Here is a 21,284-nt window from a genome sequence, read left to right as displayed (position 1 = left end):
GGAAGAAGGAGGAGCAGGAGATCTCCTTACCTCCTGCGAGAAATACCACGTTCAGAAGCAGAGATGGGAAGATAGGGAGAAAGGAGGAAAAGTTGCAGGCAAGGAAAGCGAAGGAAAAGGCGAGTTGCGGGGAGGATACTATCCAGGAAGAAAGCGGAGGGAGGGGCAAGGCTAGACAGACAGCGATGGAGGGGGAACCAGAGGGGCATGGGAGAGTTGGCTGGCTCCAGGCAGGGCCTACTCTGAGGACTCATCCAACAGAAGCTATGCTAAAAATGGCTGCTTTGCTTCCACTACCCCTTCCTCCCCTCCCCCAAACCTCCTCTCTCTTTCACTCTATGTCTGTCGTGCGTGTGTCTGCCGGTGGCCGACACTTACCAGGCAGAAGAGGTTGGAATGGCAATCCTCCAGGCTGGCCCCGTTCGGCACGAAGCAGGAACTCATCCTCACAGCCACAACCCACACGCCATTATCCCACAGCCTCCGACAAGAAAGAAAGAGACAGACAGAGAGAGAGAGGGAGAGAGAGAGAGACAGACACCGAGAGGGAAAGGGGGAGGGGGGACTATGCACACGCACAAATAATAATACAATTAAATAAGGGATTTACATACGGACACACACGCACGCGAAATAGTGGCAGGATAAATAACCCAGGAGGAGAGTGGTATCGGAGAGGGGGGTAAAAAAAATATATTAAAAAAATTAAAAAAAAAAAAAAGAGAGAAACTCGGAACGTTTTCTCTTCTTCTGGATATCAAACGGGGGGGGGGGGGGGGGGGTAAAGCCACCGTGCAAGGGGAGAACAGAGAGAGGGAGGTGGTAAGTAATCCAACGACGGGAGATTAAGATCAAAATCCTCCCTGTTCCTCTTGTCTTCTCATTCGCATAAGGAGGGGAGGGAGAGGAGGTAAGGTGAAGGGGTAATTGATCCAACAAGAGAATAAAAATGGGGTAATTAATCCAGGGGGGGCTAGGGGTAAAAATCAGTTGACATCCCTCCTTCTTCTCTTCTCAGATGCCAAGCAAGAGAAGCAGGAAAAAATAAATAATCCAGTGGGGGCAATTAATCCAGAAGCCTCCCTCCTCTTCCTCCTGTTTCTTTAGTCATCAGATGAGAAAGGGGCAAATCGTGGAATGACTGGGAAGGATTGGCCGTGGGAGAGAGAAAAATCCAGGCTCGTCTCTTCGGAGTCCGAGGGCAACAGGGTGGGGGGGTCAGATTCTTCTCCCCTGCTCCAAAAATATTCCAAATAAATTAAAATTTAAAATCATAAAAACAAACTTCAGGGGCCAGAAGCAAGGCGAGTCTGAAGAATTCGTAAAGGCAGGACAAGAAAAATTTCCTGGGGTGTACCCCAAAAAAACATCTGCGGGGGCAGGAGGGGGGAAGGTATTCCTTGAGCGAGAAAGGCCGCAAAAGTCTCCTTAGCAGCCCAGCGGGGGATTAAATTCCCCTGTGGAAACCCCCCCTCCCCAAAAAGAAATACTCTTCGCAGAGAGGGCGAAACCAAAATATCCTCCGTTGGGTAAAAATCCTTCCGTGGGGAAAGGAGGGAGGGGGAGAGGGGTGGCAGGAGGAAATTGCGGGCGACCCTCGAAGTCTCTTCGGGGAAGGATGGAGGAGTCTCCCAGAGGCCGATCCCCAGTCTTTTCTGGGGAGGAGGAAGGGGTAAATCGCAGTGTCTTCAGGGAGGCTCGCCCCCCCCCAGCTGTCCTCGGGGCCGAGGGAGCCCCACAAAGTCCACACGGCTGGGTGGGTCTCTTCAGGGGAGCCCGGACCCCGCCAAGTTACCGCCGAGAGCCGGAGGAAGGGGGGGATCCGGGGCAGGGAGGGCCCCCTCCACCGCGCCAAACCCCGCAAGACCCCTCCGAGCGGGAGGGGGGGGAAGTGAGGCGGGGAGGGACCAGCCCCGCTGCGAGGCTGGTGCCGTAAAAAAATAAAGAAAAAAAAAAAGGGGGGGGGAAAAAGGAGGGGGGGGAGAAAAATATAAAATGATAGTCTTCAAACGGAGCGGTCTCTTCTGCGGGGGGAGGGGAGCGAGCCCCGAGACCCCCCCCGGCGGGGCGGGGGCCCCCGCTCTCCTCAGGTGAGGGGGCTCCGGGAGGGCCGGCGGCTGCCGCGGGAAGGCTCCGCGCCGCCCCGCTGCGGCGTCCCCGCGGGGGCAGTGGGCGGAGGGCCCCCTCCCCGAGGTCTCCTCGGGAGGGCGGGGAGGCGGCGGCCGAGCCCCGGGCTCTCCTCAGCCGGAAGGGCCGCGGGGGAAGGGGTCGGAGCCCCACAATTCCCGGCCCCGCCGCCGTGCGCCGAGACAGAGGGACGCGGCGGCCGTTGCTGCTGCTGGCGGAGTCGGTGCCCCGAAGCCCCCGCCGGCGGGTCTCCTCCTCGCTTCCCCTCAGCGGTGCCTCTGTCGGCGGCTGCCCGGCCGCGGCATCCTGCTCAGCCGGCTCCCCCTCAGCGAGTCTCCCCCATGTCGCGTCGCGGCCGGGGCGGGGAGGGGGAGGGGGGATTCTTCTCCCGTTTAATTCCGAGCCCCTTTTTCTTTAATGGCGGCCACAGGGACGAGAGTCGGGGCCCCCCTGCCGCGCTCTCATTGGCCGGCGCGCCGTCACGTGGGCCTGCACCGCGATGGCCGCCGTCGCGGCTGGGGGAAGGAGGGCGCAGCGGCGCCGCGCGGCCGCCAGGCGCGACCTGGGCGCTGGAGAGCCGCGCGCCTTCCTCGTTGGGAGGCCGCCATCTAGCGGCCGCGCCGGGCCGTGGCGCAGCGCGTTACGCCGCAGGTTTGGGCGGCAGCGGCAGCGGGGGAGGCGGGTTCGAGTCCCGTCTTCCCCGGCTGGGCCCCGCCGCCGGGCCCGGAGCTGGTGCCGCCGGGGGGCATCACCTCACGGCCCGGCACCCACCGCTGCGGGCCGGCCGGGGGCCGAGGTCCGGGCACAGCCTGTCCCACCAGCGAAGAGACCTCTCGCCCTGGCTCCTCTGCCGCAAACTCCCCCCCTTGGCAGAGGTTTCCCGGGATCCGTGCTCAATACTGTGCTGGCGCTTTGCACCGCGGAGCAAAATCCGCACTAAGGCTGTCGGGGCCTGTTTAAAAGGATACGCGAGTATTCGGAAGGCTTGCATTAATATTTAATGCAAGCATTAATGCTTTCGCTAGTCGTCATATCCACAGCCGTCATATCTGCTGGAGCAGAACGGTACTCCCAAATTCAGTTTTTTTCATGCATACATATTGTGCGGTTTGTGAGGACGAAGTAGGTGGTTTCTCTGTTACTACATGCACAGATTTGCAGAAGGACTTTGAGATTATTCAGAATTAAGATGCTACAGTGACAGCGAAAGCTATTTTTAAGAGATATTTGGAAAGTATATGCATCTTGTTAAGCCTCTCATATTACATATTAATTTCCCAATGGTTTGCATGTAGAATGTAAAATTTTGCATTACTATACACAAAATTTTTTGACTGCAAACTCGAAGTGAAAATACAAACCAGAGTAAAGTGGCTGCGGTAAAAGGAAGACTCGAATGTCTCAGCTAACGTGACATTCACATTAAAATATGATACGTTCATGCAACAGCAGCATATTGCATCACAACTATGCAACATGATGATGTTTCAAAGGCCCTGCAAATTATTTCAGGACTCAGGAACAAGACAAGCGGCAACCTTCTGCAAATGTCTTGATAGAGTAGGAGGAAAGAAGGACACTCTATAAATAAATTTATATGATAAGTTAAAAAAAAGTGAGGCTAGATATTTTCACCAAGAGAAACTTTGAAGATTTACTCACACTAAGACTATTTTTGTATGCCAGTGTAGGCAAGCAAGGTTCTTCTTTTTATCTAAATAGAAGCAGAGTATTTTTAACGCAGGAGATTCATTCCCTCACTGCTCGTCGAAACGCAGCAGCTGGGGACGGAGCCGGGATGCGGGGGGAGGGCGCGTGGAACCAAACCCCTTTCCAAGTGGAACAGATGGTTTTCTCACTGGTGACTGCAGACGAGGACCGCGGCGCGAGCAGGATTCGCTCTGCGCCGGCGCTCGGCACCCACTCCTCCGCGCTGCCGTGGGGGCCGAGGGGCGCGCGAAGGCCCTCCGAAGCCTCAGCGCGCCGCTTGGGTCGTTAGAGCGATTATCTCGCTGCGCAGAGAGATGTTATTAAGTCACACCTCCCGAAGGAGAAATCCAGTGCTTTGAAGGAAATAAAAGAAAGCGGCTTTCGGCATTAGACAAAAACTGGTACGGTTTTCCCTCTAAGAGGAAAAGGTATCCTGTGGTAAAACTGGGATTTGGTGGAGGGAACGGAAATCCAGTACGATGACTCAGCGTGGGCTTGATGCGCAGCAAATGTGCTCTTGCGTTTCCCCATTGATTTCAGGATGACACCAAATTTTCACTAGCTGAGAATCCATTTCTTGTGCCTGAAACAGCACAGCTCAACGTGGGGAGGAGAGGATTAATCTAGTGTCTGTCGCGGGGCTTGGCATTGATTCACTTCACAGTTTTGAGGAACCCAGCTTCTGTGTCTCAGTTTACTTCTTCGTAAAATGCATTTTGAGATCCGGTTCATCAGTACTTGCATATTAGTCACAATAAATACTTATATAGGACCCCAGCACAGTCAAGTGCAGAACATAATTTTTCCAAGAAACATAAAGGATAAAGAATTAATAAAATATTGATAAAAGAGGAAAGAAAACTAACACATCAACAAGAGATTTTTTTAAGAGTCATTCCCTTCCTACTTTGTATCTGAATTACGGAACCTATAAGCCACCAGCTTTCCCAGTTACACCTACAGCACTCAATAACAGTAAAACACACAGGATAACAGGCATATCCATGCTTGGCAAATTTTGGACCTGAGACATCACTTGCCCTTTGCATACTGTACGTGTTGTTTGGGAAATAAAGCCTCCTTAAAAAATGGGGAGGAGGCAGATTAAACAAAAAAGCCATTGTGGAAAACATGCTATTGAAAATACGCTATTTTCTACATAGGTTCTTACATAGTTCTCATCTCTGCAACTTCCAGAAGTGCATTAAGCTGCATAATTAGCATCTGTCACATGTAGCCTTTCCCTTCCCTCTTCCTCTCCCTAGAGGGAAACCGCATGAAGAAATTTTAATATAAATTTTAGTATATACACTGTGCAGTGCATTCATATTAGGAAAGATAGTCAAGTAAGGTTCTGCTCAATCTTAGGTTCATCTTTGTGTAATATAAACTGCACCGGTTTAAAAAAATGCTACTGATCCGATTTAAAAATTAACTAGTCTTTTGGAAAGACAACGGTCGCGGGGGCGGGGGTGCGATGATCCCCGTTGCATCAGACTTAAACCAATGGCATCGTTAGGAACTGGGCGGTTAATGCCAGGCACTCGGCCTGGTATCCTGTCCTTACGCTCTGCCATAGTCACACGGAAACGTCTAGCCAAAAGCAGTACAGGAGAGATGATCTTCCCCTTTAGTCAAAAGCATTTATTTTGACAGCAATAATGATATTTTGAAAAGCATCAAACCAAAAAGTAGGACCTTATACTGCTTATTCGTTCAGATGAAAAGAGACTCCACTGTTGAATATAAAAAGCCAATGGACTACAGCATCTCCGAGTGAATCTCTGTAGACGAACTTAAAAGAAGATGCTACCTTTTAGAAGTAAAGACTAAAGAGAAAGAAATGCAGCTTAAGAACAATAGCAACATGAAAAACAATGACATTATTTAGCATTTCATTTCCATTCAGACTCTCTTCTGATTTTTCAAAGTATTTATTTTCTACTTAATTAGTTCAAAGAAAATTGAGATTATAGGATCGAACATATTGCCAACAACCTGAGGTATGAAGTGCAGACTGAATGCTTAAACTTCAGCTACAGAGGTGGTAATTATTGTAATTGGTCCATGTGAAGCAAATAGATCACGCAGTACAGAGTTCAAACTCATGCCAGTCAGTCTCCAGTTGGCACCGACAGTTCTCTCGGGAGGATACAGAGGTCTCAGCAGGACTTATTATTGGCAACTGTTCAACAGTTCTCTCCTCCAAATGGTTTCAAGGGGATTTGGGTGGGAAGAAAGATAATTTTTAACAAATTAAACTACCTAAAAATGGCTAGATGCCCAGAGCCACCTAGTCTGCATTAGTCACTACTACCAAACAATTTTAAAAAGAAGATTAAAAATATCATCGCTGCAAAGAAATGTCTATCCGGCTTTAACAAGATGATCAGATCACTGCAAAGTTACCCAAACACGTACTGTACACCATACTACAAGTATGTCTATAAATATGTCCAGAGTAAAAGGTATAGCAGAGTACTTACACGGCGTGTGTTTTTACACAGTGTATGTTTCTCAGAAAACAACGAGCTCAAGTTACTGGAATCCAAGTATTCCTATAAGGGCATGCCATATAGTTTCAAGAAATTAGAAGACCACTTACTTTTTAATTAAAAGTGACAATAGCAAAGCCCCCATAGGAGATAAGATTAGGGGGACTGTTTATTTCCCATTAGTATTTATCTTACAGCATTTGTAAGGTGTCCATAATTGTGGTGTAAAACATAATTTAGATTTGCACCGAGAGTTTTCACAGGAGACTCTGCTCTGTGCCATATTGATGTTCAGCTCCTTTGTTTAGATTTTGCAAGAATGCTTTTTTCAAATGGTGAATACGTCATTTTTAGCAGAGGTCTCTAAGAGAAGATTTGAGTTTAATGCACGGCAATAAAAAGAGGAATATGAGAATTCTTGCTCTCTTTAGTGTCAGCTTTGGTTAAGATGTATGAATGCACATGAATAGTCTTGTCAGAATCTCTGGGGCTACCGACATTCAAGATCTAACATATTATTACTTCTGACCAGAACATTAGCTGCTATGCAGTAAGGAGAAGGGAAAGAGGAAAAGATAGGACCACTCCCTCATCAGACAGAAATTGTTATGTATTCCTCTGGTTGGAAATCTCTGGACAGAACTTGTCTGCTGTGAAAATACAATGCTTATTTTCTCCAATCTGAGATGAATGACTGGGCATACTCTTTAAATCTGCAGCAGGAAAAACAAAACAAATCGTCATGTAACGCCTGATCTTTCACCTTTTACTCGTGGATAGGATCCTAGTTAACTCATCGAAATAAAGACTGTACAACCACGTATTACATCCTCGTAAAGGATGCATGTTTATCAGAAGAAAGGTTCTAGCGTTTCTAGCTGCTGACTCTATTTTTTACCACTGAAAGGTTCTTTGAATTACTAGTTTCAGATAAAAATAAGCTAATTAAAGAATTCAGTTAAAATAAGATAATTTTAATTCACATGTCAGTATATATCAAGTCTGGATACCACTACAATGGAAAGGTTCATTCACCAGAAGCAAAAATCTTACGATGTGCTTCTGGCTGAGTTAAGAGAAAATATACTTCAGATTTTTTTTTGTTGTTGTCGTTAACAATTTGTTGCTAAATAAATTGAAATTATGCAAAAGCAATGAAATTAGTTTAATCAGCATGTTTGTTTTCTGAAATTTGAGGTGAATGAGTACCTTTCATTTATAGTGCAATAAAAGAGAATATCCTGCACTTCGCAACTGAGACTACCTTTAGTCCACATGCACGACTCACAACACGTCAGACAAAGAAACTGATTTGTTTGGTGCAATAAATGATAGCAGACCTTTACATGTTTGAAGCGCAACAGATGGTCTTCCAAGAAGAGCATAATGACTGGCAGACAGTACACTTCGTTAGAGTGGCTTGCAATGTCTTCAGCAATTACACAGAGAGTGTTTTGGGGGGAAGCCCTGTCATCTCCATGATTCTTCTGAGGTAAATAGCTGTGATTTCCCTGTTTAGATGCTAAAAAATTGTATCTTCCAAAACCCGACAAGCTAGCCAGTGAACTGGAAAAGGAAGCACCTTTGGCCCTCCCAAGACTATTCAAGATGAGGCTCCAGACATTTTGTCACCTGAGAAGAGAGATGTAAGTAGAAAAAACAAATAGCATCGAGAGGAAACAACTCTGGGCACGTAACTGTAAAACCATTAATCCACAGCCAAGTATTCCATGGAAATGTAATTTATGGAAAAAGGAAGGTTTAAAACAAGGTCCTTCAGACATTTAGGAGCTGGGAGGTCTACAGATATAACATGCAGAACATCTAGGAAAAAAACCCAAAAGACTAAATTACTGAATAATAACCTCCTTCCTTTGGGAAACTGGTGACTTCCAAAGAGTCCTCTTCAACATGAAACACTGTGGCTACAGTTCTTCAGGGCAGGGTGAAGTGAGCTTTTTTGAGGCTGTGACAGAGTCTTCCCATTTTCATAGACAAGCTATTCCACAAGCCAGCAATTAAGAGTTATAATAAACAAAAAGAGTAATAAAATGCTGATCTTCAATACTGTAGATGTGGGTTAGAAAAATTTAATTTCTATCCTTCCCTCCCTTCCCCCTAATCCTAGAATTAGTCTTTTCTGTTATAAAATCTTCCCCACCAAATTCACCCTAAGTAAAATCTTATGTGGCTACATAAACACAACCAAAATGTGTCCTTTAACAATGTAACTTAAATGTTGATGGAATCATAACTGCATTACTCCCTCTCCAATTAGCAGCAGCATTCTTTATGTTTGCTTATGAAGCGTAAACTGCTCGCTTGTCACTACAAAGACCTTCTGTAGAGGACTTAAAAAAACAGCCACAGCAATTAAAATGACAACAACAGAGGTGGACTGGTCACATTATGACAGAAAATACCCAGCTGTTTCTTTCCAGCAAAAGGATACACCAACTATCTGAAAAACTATGACCAAATTTCGTCAGTCTACATAACGCTGATGGATATTCCGGCAAAAGTATGGATTTCCAAGAAAGGAACAGACTAACATAGAACTAAATCTAACCTCACAGACTGATTTTTTTTCCCCACCCAATTATCACTCATCCTTTTTACCCATACAAATTTCCCTTTTTGCTAGAAGAATAGATACTCTATTCTGTAAGAAATTCTCTAAAATCTAAGGAAAATTGACTTGGTTTTTGTCATCCAAAATAAGCAAAGCAAAAAGTAAATTGCTAGGATTAGGACAAGTAAATTAGATTTTAAACTTATTTACTTTAGTTGTGTTAAAAACATTCTAAGAGTTAATTAAGACCATAAGTCTCATTATACCCAGGCTATTACTTGTAAAACACTAACCTCTGTTACAATCACATCTGTCTATGCTGCTGGTTCCTGCCTGTTCTGCTTCACAACAGTAATAACATGGGGAGTTACTTGTAATACATGCAGGGATTTTTAAAAATTATTTTAAACATACATTTAAATAATAAAAGAAGTCTGAAAGGTAAATGTTTCGGGTTAGCTTTTCCTAGTTAAGATTATAGGGACTGAACATCTGAAGTGATAAGGTAGGTTTGATTTCTAATACAGCAAGACAGACCGTGAGAAAATAACTGACACGTACAGAACCAGCCATTCAGGGAGAAAAAAAAAAAACAAACCCAGTCTGTAGAATCCACCTACAGATATGTCCTTGGAGAAAAACTGATGAGAAAATTATCAGGAAGATTTTCATTGCTGTTTCTTTTCTGGAAGTTTTTGCCTCTCATAATGGCACAGACATGGCAAGTGATATGTATCAGAATTCACCCATGCGTTATATTTTGCACATCAAATTAAGTTGATTATCCATGACTTTTTAGGCAAACACAGGAATGCAGAAAACATGTCAGCTGTTATATATAGAATATACGGGCATTTCACTCCTTACTTTACATTTAGAAAGAGCAGCAGATAATGAGCTCAACCATTATATTGAGAATAAATTTCATTTGCAAGTTCAGAAGTGTCTCTGGCTCCTTATCTGTTTTGTGAACCAGAATTTACAGGTAGCTCACAACATTTGTCTTCTGAGTCGTGTTTGTCTCCAGAGTAATTGCTATAAGTGGGCAAGAGCTTTAATATCTTCTTCTTTATACCCTCAGCCATAATGTTTTTCATAAGCTGAGAACTTACAGACTCAAAACAATTACTGCAAAATACACAGGACAAGAAGGAAAAACAAAGATTAAGAAACCCAAAAAAAATATCTTTTCCCTTCTCTAAATTCCTAGAATCCATCTTCAGATTTCATACCTGTAAATTAGGTAAAATACTTTCAGACTATAATATTACCCTTCTGTATGTTTCATCTGATATAATTGCTTGACAACAAGCATTGCCTTCTCGGCGAGTATGCTGCAGTGAATTTATTCACATCAGGAAAAACATTAGAAAGTATCTAATTTTAAAGTTCGCAGATTAGACACCAATGACAAACAATTTAGCGTGACAGCATAAGCAAGACACAACCTTTAACCATTCTGCAGTTTTGTGGACACACCAGTAATATATCCTGAGCAATTAAAAAAAAAAAAAAAAAGGTATGTTTGAGCAATATCTCATAAATATAATTATTCTTTGCAGATGTTTGCTGTTTAATACAATGGAAAGAATGTTTTTTTCCATCTGGCCAAGTGGTATCAGACACCATTTTTACAAAGACAATCGGCACAAGACTGTTCAGTCTCAAAAGGTAAATTCCTTGACATTCAGCTGATAAAAGTAATTTGATATTTTGTAATATATGTTCCATACAATAATTACATTTTATTTTGTAGTTTACAGAAATCTATTCACAAAAATACAGAAGCTTGTCATGCATTCTTTATTTTAAAAAAATAACACTCATCCATGTAAACAGTCCAATTTAAATCACTGTTTGCTTGCATATGAAAATTACTGCATAAAGCAAATAGTATGTTATTGGAATATACTGGAAACACAGAAATCAGGATATCTTTTGTGACTTGTTTTGCAACCTCCTGGAAGTCATATGTATAACAGAGTGTGAAAGTAAAGCTTTACAATAACAAGCCGGAAAGTAATAACTGTATCTATGCTATTGTCTTTGTTGGCTAATTCACTCATATTTGTCTTAGACAGGACTGACTACCCATCAGTAGGTCAGAAGGGAAAGTACTATAACAATGGCTTAATAAGATGTCCATTGTTCCTCTGAAGTCCTAAGATTTTGTATGCTCAGGAAGCTAAAGCTTTGAGTCACTCTTATTACTTAAATACTCAAAACAACCAGCTTTAGAAGGCATTAGGTACCAGAAATGCTATCTGCTTTCAAATACAATGGGCTGTTCTGTTTGCAGAAGTCTTGCGGGATTCTACAGTGAAATAGAAAAGAGTCCAAATGTGGAAGACTTGAAAACTTCGCCCCAGAATAACTGCAAAATGCAAGTAAAGCATTAAGTTGCAACTGCAATGTAGGAGCAGAGATGGAGTTCTAGCTGGAAGTTGAATCAAATCCCTTTGTATGAAGTGAATGCCCAGTCCTTAATATCGTATTTTAAAAAATTAAAGTTCTATGATCTGACCAGTATAAAACCGGGTTCTATTTGTCCATATATCAAAAGCTCTAGCACACTTTTAGTCAAAAAAGGTCTTCTTTAAATAAATAACTTTCTGGAAGATTGATCGCTGTTCATTAAGTGCTGGATATGGTCTGAATATTAGCATGTTTCACAAAAGTGTAACTTTGCAATGTAATTCCAATAAGGCTGCAGAGCTTGTAGAACCTGTAGAGCAGAAAACTCGGGAGAACGCAGAACACTTCTTGGGCAGGGAAGACCTAAAAGATTCAGTGAAGAAACTGATGGAAAGTGCCCTTCCTCTAAACACAGATACCTGCATAGCCACAGTAATTGCAGTGAAACAACCAAAAGGCCGTACAAATGACAAGACAACATGGCAGCCGTAGAGCAGGACATTCCACCGACATATGGAAACTGAAAACACAAGCTTCTGGATTACAGCATCTGGAAGTACAACAGAGAGCAAACCCCCACTTCTGTCAGGTAGAGCAGGAGCCTGTGTCAACAAGAATCGCATGCTTGTATTATTGCTCAACAGGTGTACTTGAACTAGAGAGATAAACTACTTAAAAAATACAGGGAAGGTACGTGCAAACTGTTTTGCTTCTTGTGCCTCTTTCATTGTAGGAGAAGTACACACTAGCCAGGATTCAGAATACCTTATTCTGTACTAAGTGAAAAAAAAAAAATGAGCAAAAGAAATCTCGTCAGTACACAGTCATCCAGTGTATTACAAGAAGACAGGACAACCTTGATAAAGCACAAGCACAGATAAAACCAATGCATATATAAATTAGAATACAGTAAGTACACTTACCACTGAAAAAAAATTGTAAGTAAATCTCTCTCCTGAGGAAGGCTTTAAGACTATTTTCCTTTTTTCAAATCTACGTCACCAGTAAAGTCCTGTAAATGAATATTCTCTTGCAAATAAAGTGGTGGTCTTCACTTTTTGGCAACTGCAGTAAGAACTGCCTTACAAAAAAGATCCCATAAGTAGGTTTTATTCCTGTGAGTAATCTCCTCGAAGAGTGAAGAGAAAACATGAGCTAAAATTACTTGCACAATCATGTTTCATAACTGTTCCTAGCCCAGTGGTATTGGTCCTTCCCTTTCACAAGTACAAAAATGCACAAACTTTTCTCCCTTTTTTACTAAGAGGAAAAAAAAAAATCTGCTTATCCTTGGATACTTACAGAGTTCGAAGGAGCTCAAAACAATGGAGCACTGTGTGCCACACTCATCACATAGGCTCTGAAAAAAAAAAAGTATGGAAAAGAATCCACAAAGTACGTAATTACTGTTCCACAAGATAATTTCATTATTAATACATCCCCAAAGATAGCATGCACAGTACTGCAGTTTAATTAGATGATAACTAGAGGGGGTTTGAATTTATGAGGTAATAAATATATTTTGGACTAATAAACTCCAAGGCTGAAGTGTTTATTAATCTAGAATATAAAGATTATATAGTTGATAGGAGACAACCTCAGGTTGCACTGAGATGCCTAATTTTTCTGTATTTAAAAATTAATATTTTCCATCTTTTGGGAGCTAGATCAGAAAGCCAAGATTGCTGTGGATGGTACTGAACAATACATAGTCCAGCAGCTCTGTGTTCTCAAAGGCAAAGACTACTTATATCTCAGAAGATGTTGCATTTTGAAAGTTTCACCTTTTAATCATCTTTTCACCTCCTAAACTATTAAGTACTGCAAATATACCCTCTATACTATGCCTTCTGACAGCTGTCGATGCCTTATTGTGATGGCAAGAAAGGACGGATTCCTTTACAAGACTAACAGACCCCTCCCCTGCTCCCCCCAAACACTCAATTCTGTCTCTGTTTTCCTGCTTTTGGATCCACCTGCAAGACTACACCATGTGGTGAGCAAGCACATCAATTTTAGCATCTCATTACATTTTTTCTTTCCTTAACATCATTCTATAAACTTTTTTTTGCCTAGTACAGCACATTCAGGATTTGGAAACTAACTGTTCACCACTGTGAGGATTTATATCCTAAACAGCTGTGCCAAGAAGTCAGAGGAATCAAATGGCATAATCTATTAACTTGTCCTCGGGTAGTTACAACTAGAGCTTTATAAATTGCCACAGAGTTCAGTCCATTTAAACTACATTTCTCTGTTATTTTAGAAGTGTCAATGTCCCACCCAGGCAAGACAGAAGGCCAAATTTACTCCAGGAAAAAGTGTGCATGATTGAAGTTGAAGACCAGGTTGCTTAAGCCAAAGCTAAATTTAGGCCTGAGAGAACTACAGAGAAAGAAAAAGGAAGAAACACTAGGAGGGACAGTGTGTGGCACCCTCTCCGTGCAGCTGAAACAAGACTGACAAATGCAAAGGGAACCCTATCCACACGTGACCGAGCGATGGCTGCTGTGGCATGAATGGACAAAACCGGGGAAATGCTGGATGTGCCAGAACAGCCACGGCGCACCGGGGCAGAAGCAAGGGGAGGAGGAGGAAAGGGGCAAGAAACATCACATCTTAGATTTGCTGTCAAGAAAAAATCCTGCTTCTCTGAGCCAGTCTGTGTTGAGTGATACCAGTGAGAAAGTTGTGTTACTGGGGGCTGTAAAGATTTAAAGATATTTAAGAAATTGTTTATTAATTAGCTCAGGTGATCCAGATATAATTGGCCATGGGTTCAGACAGCTTCCAGTTTGGCTCCATAGGTTCAGAGCGAAGGCCTCCACACTAAATCTTGAGAAGACTACACAGATAATTAATGGAAGCTGACGATGACGGCCATTTCCCAAGCTCCTGCTTTTTAATTCCCAGGCTTATATACTCTCTCCAAATGAAACAAGCAACAGAGCTAACTTTCCAATATTAAATCTCTATGCAGTATGTTATTCATACAGCTTATGTAGATGTCTTTACCCCCTGGAAAAACAAAGTTTAAGAAAAATGGCTCTATCTTTGGGGAACAGTTTAAGTCTCAGGATAACTACATTAGGAAATCTAACTCTATTACTTTGTATCTTACATTTTATTACTAGATTGGTAATAGGAAATTACCAAATAAAATTGGTATTTTACTTGGTAATTTTTTTCCGTGGGCCTCGTCTAATATGAAAGATGGTGATCATCAAATTTATTCAAGTTTTCCTGTCAACAACATCATTAACCAAATCCCTCAATTTCAAAGTAAATAAAAGCATCTGGGCTTCTCGCACAGCAAGACTGACTTGCATATTTAAGCCTCATATATAGATGAATTTGCACCGGACCAAATTTGCATATTAATGAAGGACTAATTGCTCTTTGCAGTCAATTTTATGCAGATGAATTTACTCCTCTCAGTACAATTTTCATAATGTTCAGAAAGAACCAAAAAATGTAAAACTTTTAGAAAGTACACAAATGTTAGACAATCAAGGAAGAAATATCATAATGACATCAAACAGCTTTACATTAAATTGTATATAATTCATCTTTTATATTGTTGCTTTATTTTAACAGCCTCCCACAAAGAACGGAACAATTCATAGAATAACTTCAGCCTATTCCCCCTCCTTGGTCTCAAATTTTAACAGCTTGTAACAACCCATTATATTATCTTGTTTCCAGCTGGAAGGATGGAGCCTGAATTTTTAGGAGAAGTTAAATTTGCCAAACAGGAATTTATTTTCTCTCAGTCATCCTCATGCCACAGGTCAGTCAGGAGATACCCTGCCCCCCACGATTTTAACGTAGTTTCTACCCAGTTTTGCACTATTAAGAAAAAGCTCAAGGCCCAAATCCCCATTCAGTCTCCTTCTGAGCTGAAGTACAAAATACCAAGAAAAAGACAGGAAAGTATATGGGAAAGAGAGACATCAATAAATGCTGAGGAAAAAATGGTAACATTAGGGAGGAAAGGGGAAAATATAAATACTGGAGTAGAAGAGGAAAGGAAGTGGAAATGGAAGGAGCGAAAAACGATGATCCAATGTGTACATTCAGGTCTAGCTAAAAAGAGGAAAACAAGGATTTGGGAGAAAGTTCAAGACAAAGTAAAAAAATAAAAAAGAAAAATGCAACACAAATGTACCCACAAAAAAGTAAAACAACAGTAAAGATAAGGAAACAAGAAATAAAGTGAGAATCAAAGCATAGAAGACACAAAGAAATAGATAAAAAAGAGGACATGAAACATACAGTTTTTCCTAATTCTGTTGGAACATAAGGGCAGAGTTAGTGGAAAAGCATTAGGAATCCGAATTTGCATGTATAGCCTTCCTCTCGCCAAAGAGAAAAGCCTTATTTTAACCGTGAAGACTGATAACCATAATATTTATATGTATCATAAAATCACTTACAGAAGGCGATTTTAATCAGAAAAGGAATAGCATAAAAATTATATCTTTAAATTACTTCAAGGCCTTTTGTGGAAGGAACACATGAATATGGTTCACAACACCATATCTGCCATATCTTTGATTGCATTTGTTGCCCTTCTCTACAGCTTTTGCTGTTTTAACATATCCTTTTTAAGACACACGGTACTCAAGATGCAGATATATGACGGTTTTATAGTGGTATCAAAAAGTTGCTCGCGTTTTTTCCTCTATTTCTTTTCTAATAATTCCTAGCACGCTACTTGCTCTCTGGACCACATAGCATTGAGCTAACAGATCTCCCATAATCCCACAGTTTTGTTTCTGAGAAGCTATAGTTTATAATCATCACGATATTTCATTATTAAAATATAATAGTCTTCAGTGTGAACACTTTTTGACTGAGCTATGGAGTCCTTCCCAAAGAAGGATCAGAAGAGCTCCTGAGCCTCAGATGCAAGGTGGAGGGAGCACAGAAAAACTGCCAGAAGGTCGCTTTGCAGTTTCTCCTTTTGGTCTTTCCAACCTTGATGACAGAAGCCGCAACATATGGAGCATTTGTTAGGGATATGCTCCTCCCATGAGCAATAAAGGCAATGGTTGTACCAAGGCAAGATCCAGTCACTGGGGGCGGGGAGGGAAGGCTTTAGGGCAGAAGTGTTGGCAGAAAATATCAAACTGAGGGGAAGGACAGGGAAAATGACCAAGAAGCTTTCAATAGCATTCAAAAAAAGAACAGACCACAGAACAAAGACAAACAGAGTTATAAAATAATAACAGTAATAATTGGAAAAGAATGAAAAACACTCTACCAGGAAAATATTGCAATGCTACTGGTGAAGAATTTTCACCAAGGAAACATGACTTCAGTGCAGCTGATCAGCCTGGGGACTTGCTTTTAAAAGTTATTTGAAAACAAACTACAGCCCTTCGTGTACTCTGAAAATGCAGCTTTTATTCTGGATTATGAATTCAAAATGTCTTCCTATTTTGCTCATAGAGAGGAATGAAGGGAAATGCATCCTCCTTTATAACCTATGTATACAGCATTTGAAAACCTGCTATGGGCACTCCTCCTTTTTTTCCGAAAGATGCCTGGTTCAAGTGATTAATGCTGTGTGAATGTAAACAAAGATAATTATTCAAACAAGAACAAGATGTTCCACCCAAAATGATTAGCTTTTTCAGTGGATGAGATGCCTACTTCTAATCATCAAGAAAGGTTAACCTGACCAGATTTAATTAGCTACTTAATACAATAATAAAGATGCATACATAATTGGTGAGGAAAAGACTGCAGAAGCAACACTGAACCCAAACAAAATACCTCCGTCAAGCACAAAGCCTGGGCTGTTATTACATGATTACACTGATGTAAGAAGTCCCAAGTTTTTATCTCCGCTATACATACTTTTGCAATTGTCTATGTGGAACTTTGCCTGATTAGTAATAATAAACATATATTAAATAAACAAAAAAGCAAGAAACAACTTCCCTAAAATTCAATGATAAAATGAACTAACACTGTGCTTGAAATTTATAGACAAAGTCAGCTGGTTTGTACAAATTATTTGAGGACTACAGCCTTAAAGTGAAATAAGATACTCTTCCCTCATAATCAAAAGAAGTAAAAAATATTCATCACTTTTTTGGAATCATGGCTGCTCAACTAACCCCTGCAAAGCAAAGTTCTGATTCTGAATTGAGAGACAGCTCTTCCTGCTTAAGTGTATTTTAATAGCTACTTCTCTGCAGAACAGATGTTTTCAAGTTTTGTGGGTATCATAAATATTAAGAACTGAGCAATACATTTTAGAAGGCAGTTCTCATTAATCTGCTTGCATTTGATTTCTGAATGAGAAGGACTACGTCTTATGGAAGATTTTATAATATATATGTAAAAGGAGATATCTGTCAGACATTTTCAACACAGAGTTGATATTTTCACTGGAAGAAAAATACTGATCTTACTCCAGAATATTTCCCTAATAATGAAATGAAAGCTTTCTATTACAATAATAAAACAATTTGCAAGTATTTAAATGTTATATATTGGGAATACTGCAAAATATATTACATATCAAAGAATGTTAGGGAATTTTATTAGCCTTGTATCTCTGGATAACATATATAGCACTTGCTGGTTGAGGTAGGTTGTATCTCAAAGAGTTTTAAAGTGGAAGATTGGGCACCAGACCTTCCATTTTCTTTCAATAAAGTTTAAACATTCCTTAAAATAAACAATTCAGTGCAAACCAACGTATCTGATATTGATTTATTCTATTCATAAAGAGTAACAACATAGTGGTAAATTCAATCTATTCAATGAGAAGTTTATGAGCTTAAATATATCAAAAGTGCTATGAAAGCTAATATATAATGATTAAATAACAATCTGTGAGAAAAAGACACACAACTTTCAATTCCATTACACTGAAATCATATACTGACAAAAGCCAGGCTTTTGAATTGTTTCAAAGGAAGCTGAAGCCATTTGCCCTTTTTAGCAGCTTGGAAGTTCACAAGGAAAGATTAATTTATCGTGTAACTGAAGTGTATCTCAAAATAAAGTTTTTGATTAAAATCTGCATTTCTGAGCCTCCTGGCAGTGCCAGTATTGCTGAAACAGGACATCAGCTGCAACGTCAGCAATTCTGGAATGCAATGCCATAAACTGTAAATCAGTTTTGTCCTACTTTAATATTGGTTTAACAATAAAAGAAGAACTTTGATGTTTAATATTTAAATAGTATAATTATTCCTTTAGAACTAAGACCAGAAGGACCTTTCATGGGTACACAGTGTGAAACAACAATGAAGAGAATGTGGTTTTGCTACACCAGGAGGCTTTAATTTGTAGGACCCAGTTGAAAGGTACAGCACAATTTCTGTGTGCTGCAGGAGAAGATTCCACAGAAAGTCTTTAGAAGGGGAAACGCTCTCCCACAATGAGGATGATGCCAGTGGATCCATGCACAAAATTGAACAACAAAGCTTAAATACTGTCAAAGCAGAGAACTGTGAACAATATCCACTACAGTTGCTCAGAAGTCATCACCAGCTGGCTATCCTGGTGCCTTGGTTTTGAAACCTAGACACAAGGGTTGCTTTCTTCATCATTATTTTTGAAGTGAAGATTTGAGCAAGCAAAGCCACCCTTTCCCTTTTGCCCTCTCTCCTACCTTTTGTCACTTCAGGATGGATGAAACCAGAAATATTTAGATTTTTGAGATGAATGCCTATAATTATGAGCTAAGTATCCTCTATGAACATTTCGTGAATTAGTAATGCTCAGATGCAATGATTTTTCTGTTTTGGAGGAAGGTTAGACAGAGGTAAGTTCTGCACCTGCGCTACAACCAGGGAAAGCAGGGTGATTGTAACAGCAACTGTCAGTTTTGCCAACCATACAGGACACTAGAAATACAAAAACATTTCCCACTACTTAAATAGATCCAAGGTGCTATTGTAATTACAGACAAATACAATCATCTGCTGTAACAGAGAAAACTCTTGTATATTCAAGGAAATGTGAGAGAAAGATGTCATTCATTTCAACTTAGAATGCTGTTTGTCAGATCAAGCAATTACAGACTTACACCCACCGAGGAAGGATGAGAGAGTGACAGAGGGATATAGCCTGAACTACGACTTTGGCATGCAAGGAACATTCAAAGTAACAGGAGTTCCTGCAATGCAGAAGATAGGCATTAGAACATGAGCTCTAGTGGTGGGATCACAGCAACTGCCTACGCCTACGTATATTCTTAACCCAGTGCTGTACTGCACTATGCAGTATTTGGCCACCATGTTTCATATACGTTACAAGCTATGCACTGGAACTAAATCATGGTTATCTAATTAAGAAGTCAGTTATTTATAGCACTCTACCTTCATTTGTTCCAGAAATTTAAAAAACAAAATAAAATTTAAAAACTGTAATGAATAGAAAAGGAAAATGAAAGAAGAGAACGTTTCATGATTAAGGCAGATGAATACTGTCTAGGGAACTGAACACTATCACTACTTCTACCATGGAGTTCCCGTGCAATGAAAGGTAAGTTATATAAAGCCATGCTCTTCAACATTCAGTTACTAACTGGGCTCTCAACCTGAAAGCATCATTAAATGTAAAGTCTAGTTTCAGCGCTATTGCCTGGATGGTACACTGCACAGTTCAATTACAGGAAGGAACTGGGACAGCTGGAACAGGCTCAGGAAACAGATTCATCCGAGATTTTAGTTCCGGAGGTCTATCAGTATGTTTACATAGTTCTGGATGCAGACTCTAAAAGATATTCTCTTGCATAGTTTTCCTTCTAAAATGCCAAATTATTAGCTACATTTAAATATTAGTACAGGTTAAGGTCTTGCATACAGCAGGATATGTCTCAAACTTGAGGTATCCTCCTAGCTGTGCCTGTCTGCAGTAACCATAAGCTGGAGCCATGGCCCATTCTGTCCACCCTGCTACTTCACATGAGCTTAACTTCAGCCTATGTGTGCACTGAAGCGGTTACTTGTAGGTATAAGGCTCGTAGATCACTAGTACAGGACAGAGACGGTGGTGATCCATTTACATAGCCAGGGCCTACAAAGGCTCTACTAAACACATACACACTCAAAAAGAGAAAAAGATAATTGGCGCTCTTAAGAAGGCAGAGTTTGCAGTCCCACCAATATCCTTAAGAAATGCTGCTAAAAATTTAAAAAGTTGTATAGTGATAATTAGCATAGGAATTGCTGTTAAGATCAAAATTCATCTTGATTAACACCTGAGTACTGGAAAATAGTGCTCACCTTTAATAACAATTGCAACCCTGACTTATTACACTGAATTAATGTTGAGAATAAGGCATCTTTATATCTGAAAGCAAATAAAGACATCTACTTCATCAACATAGTAAGAAACTGGTCACTTAATGAAAACAAGATGGATTGTCATTCCCTATTTCTCATTGCATTCTTACTCCAGTTTTCAAGGGCCATGTAATAGCATGGTGAACTGAAACAGAAACTAAACTGCAAGTTTATTTGCTCAACCATTATCGGCTATTTGCATTATTTCAAAATGAAAAATCACTAGATTTCTCTGTATCTTGTATACTTGTATAAACACTTAGATACTTTATACACAATTATTCTTAGTGTTTAGTGACTTAAGTCCAGAAAGTGTATGTACACGTATGTCTAGACGGATAAGGATCTACACATTGCACGTGCACAGAGAAAGAGTGCGCATATGCAGGCATTTGTAGGTAACAAAAGTAGAGCGCTATTTACTCCCTAACGCAGATGGGTAAGTCCACTTCGGAGATCTCTGCAGACTTGTGAAATCAGGATAACGCGTTTGGAATTCTTCCTCTCTTCTCCACTGCTGAAGTAACTCAGTGTCCTGGTTTCAGCTGGGATAGAGTTGATTTTCTCCTTAGTAGCTAGTACAGTGCTGTGTTTTGGATTTACTATGAGAATAATGTTGATAACACACTGATGTTTAGTTGTTGCTAAGCA

The 21,284-nt window shown here is 40.8% G+C and overlaps 2 protein-coding genes across 3 annotated transcripts in view; both read right to left on the bottom strand.

The window, feature by feature from the left end:
- The window catches only part of MED13 (mediator complex subunit 13), a 57,892-nt gene extending 57,193 nt beyond the window's left edge, over positions 1–699 (bottom strand). Inside the window, exon 1 of the mRNA XM_082328678.1 lies at positions 379–699. Within this exon, the coding sequence (XP_082184804.1) occupies positions 379–444 (66 nt within the window). The 5' untranslated portion in view covers positions 445–699. The remainder of the gene's footprint in view (positions 1–378) is intronic.
- A 5,771-nt stretch (positions 700–6,470) lies between these two features.
- Positions 6,471–21,284, bottom strand: part of RPS6KB1 (ribosomal protein S6 kinase B1) — a 58,841-nt gene continuing 44,027 nt past the window's right edge. Inside the window, exons 19-20 of one of the 2 annotated variants that reach the window (XR_014229971.1) lie at positions 12,622–12,679; positions 6,471–7,964 (exon numbers count right to left, since the gene is read on the bottom strand). The gene's annotated coding sequence lies outside the window, so the exon portion shown is untranslated. Of the gene's footprint in view, positions 7,965–10,885; positions 11,683–12,621; positions 12,680–21,284 lie in introns of those variants that run through there. The other variant, XR_014229972.1, reaches the window with a different exon arrangement.

Source organism: Platalea leucorodia (assembly GCF_965183815.1).
Source record: "Platalea leucorodia genome assembly, chromosome: 16".
NCBI lineage: Eukaryota > Metazoa > Chordata > Aves > Pelecaniformes > Threskiornithidae > Platalea > Platalea leucorodia.
The sequence above is the reverse complement of the archived record's forward strand: the minus strand, read 5'-3'. Positions and strand labels throughout refer to the sequence as shown.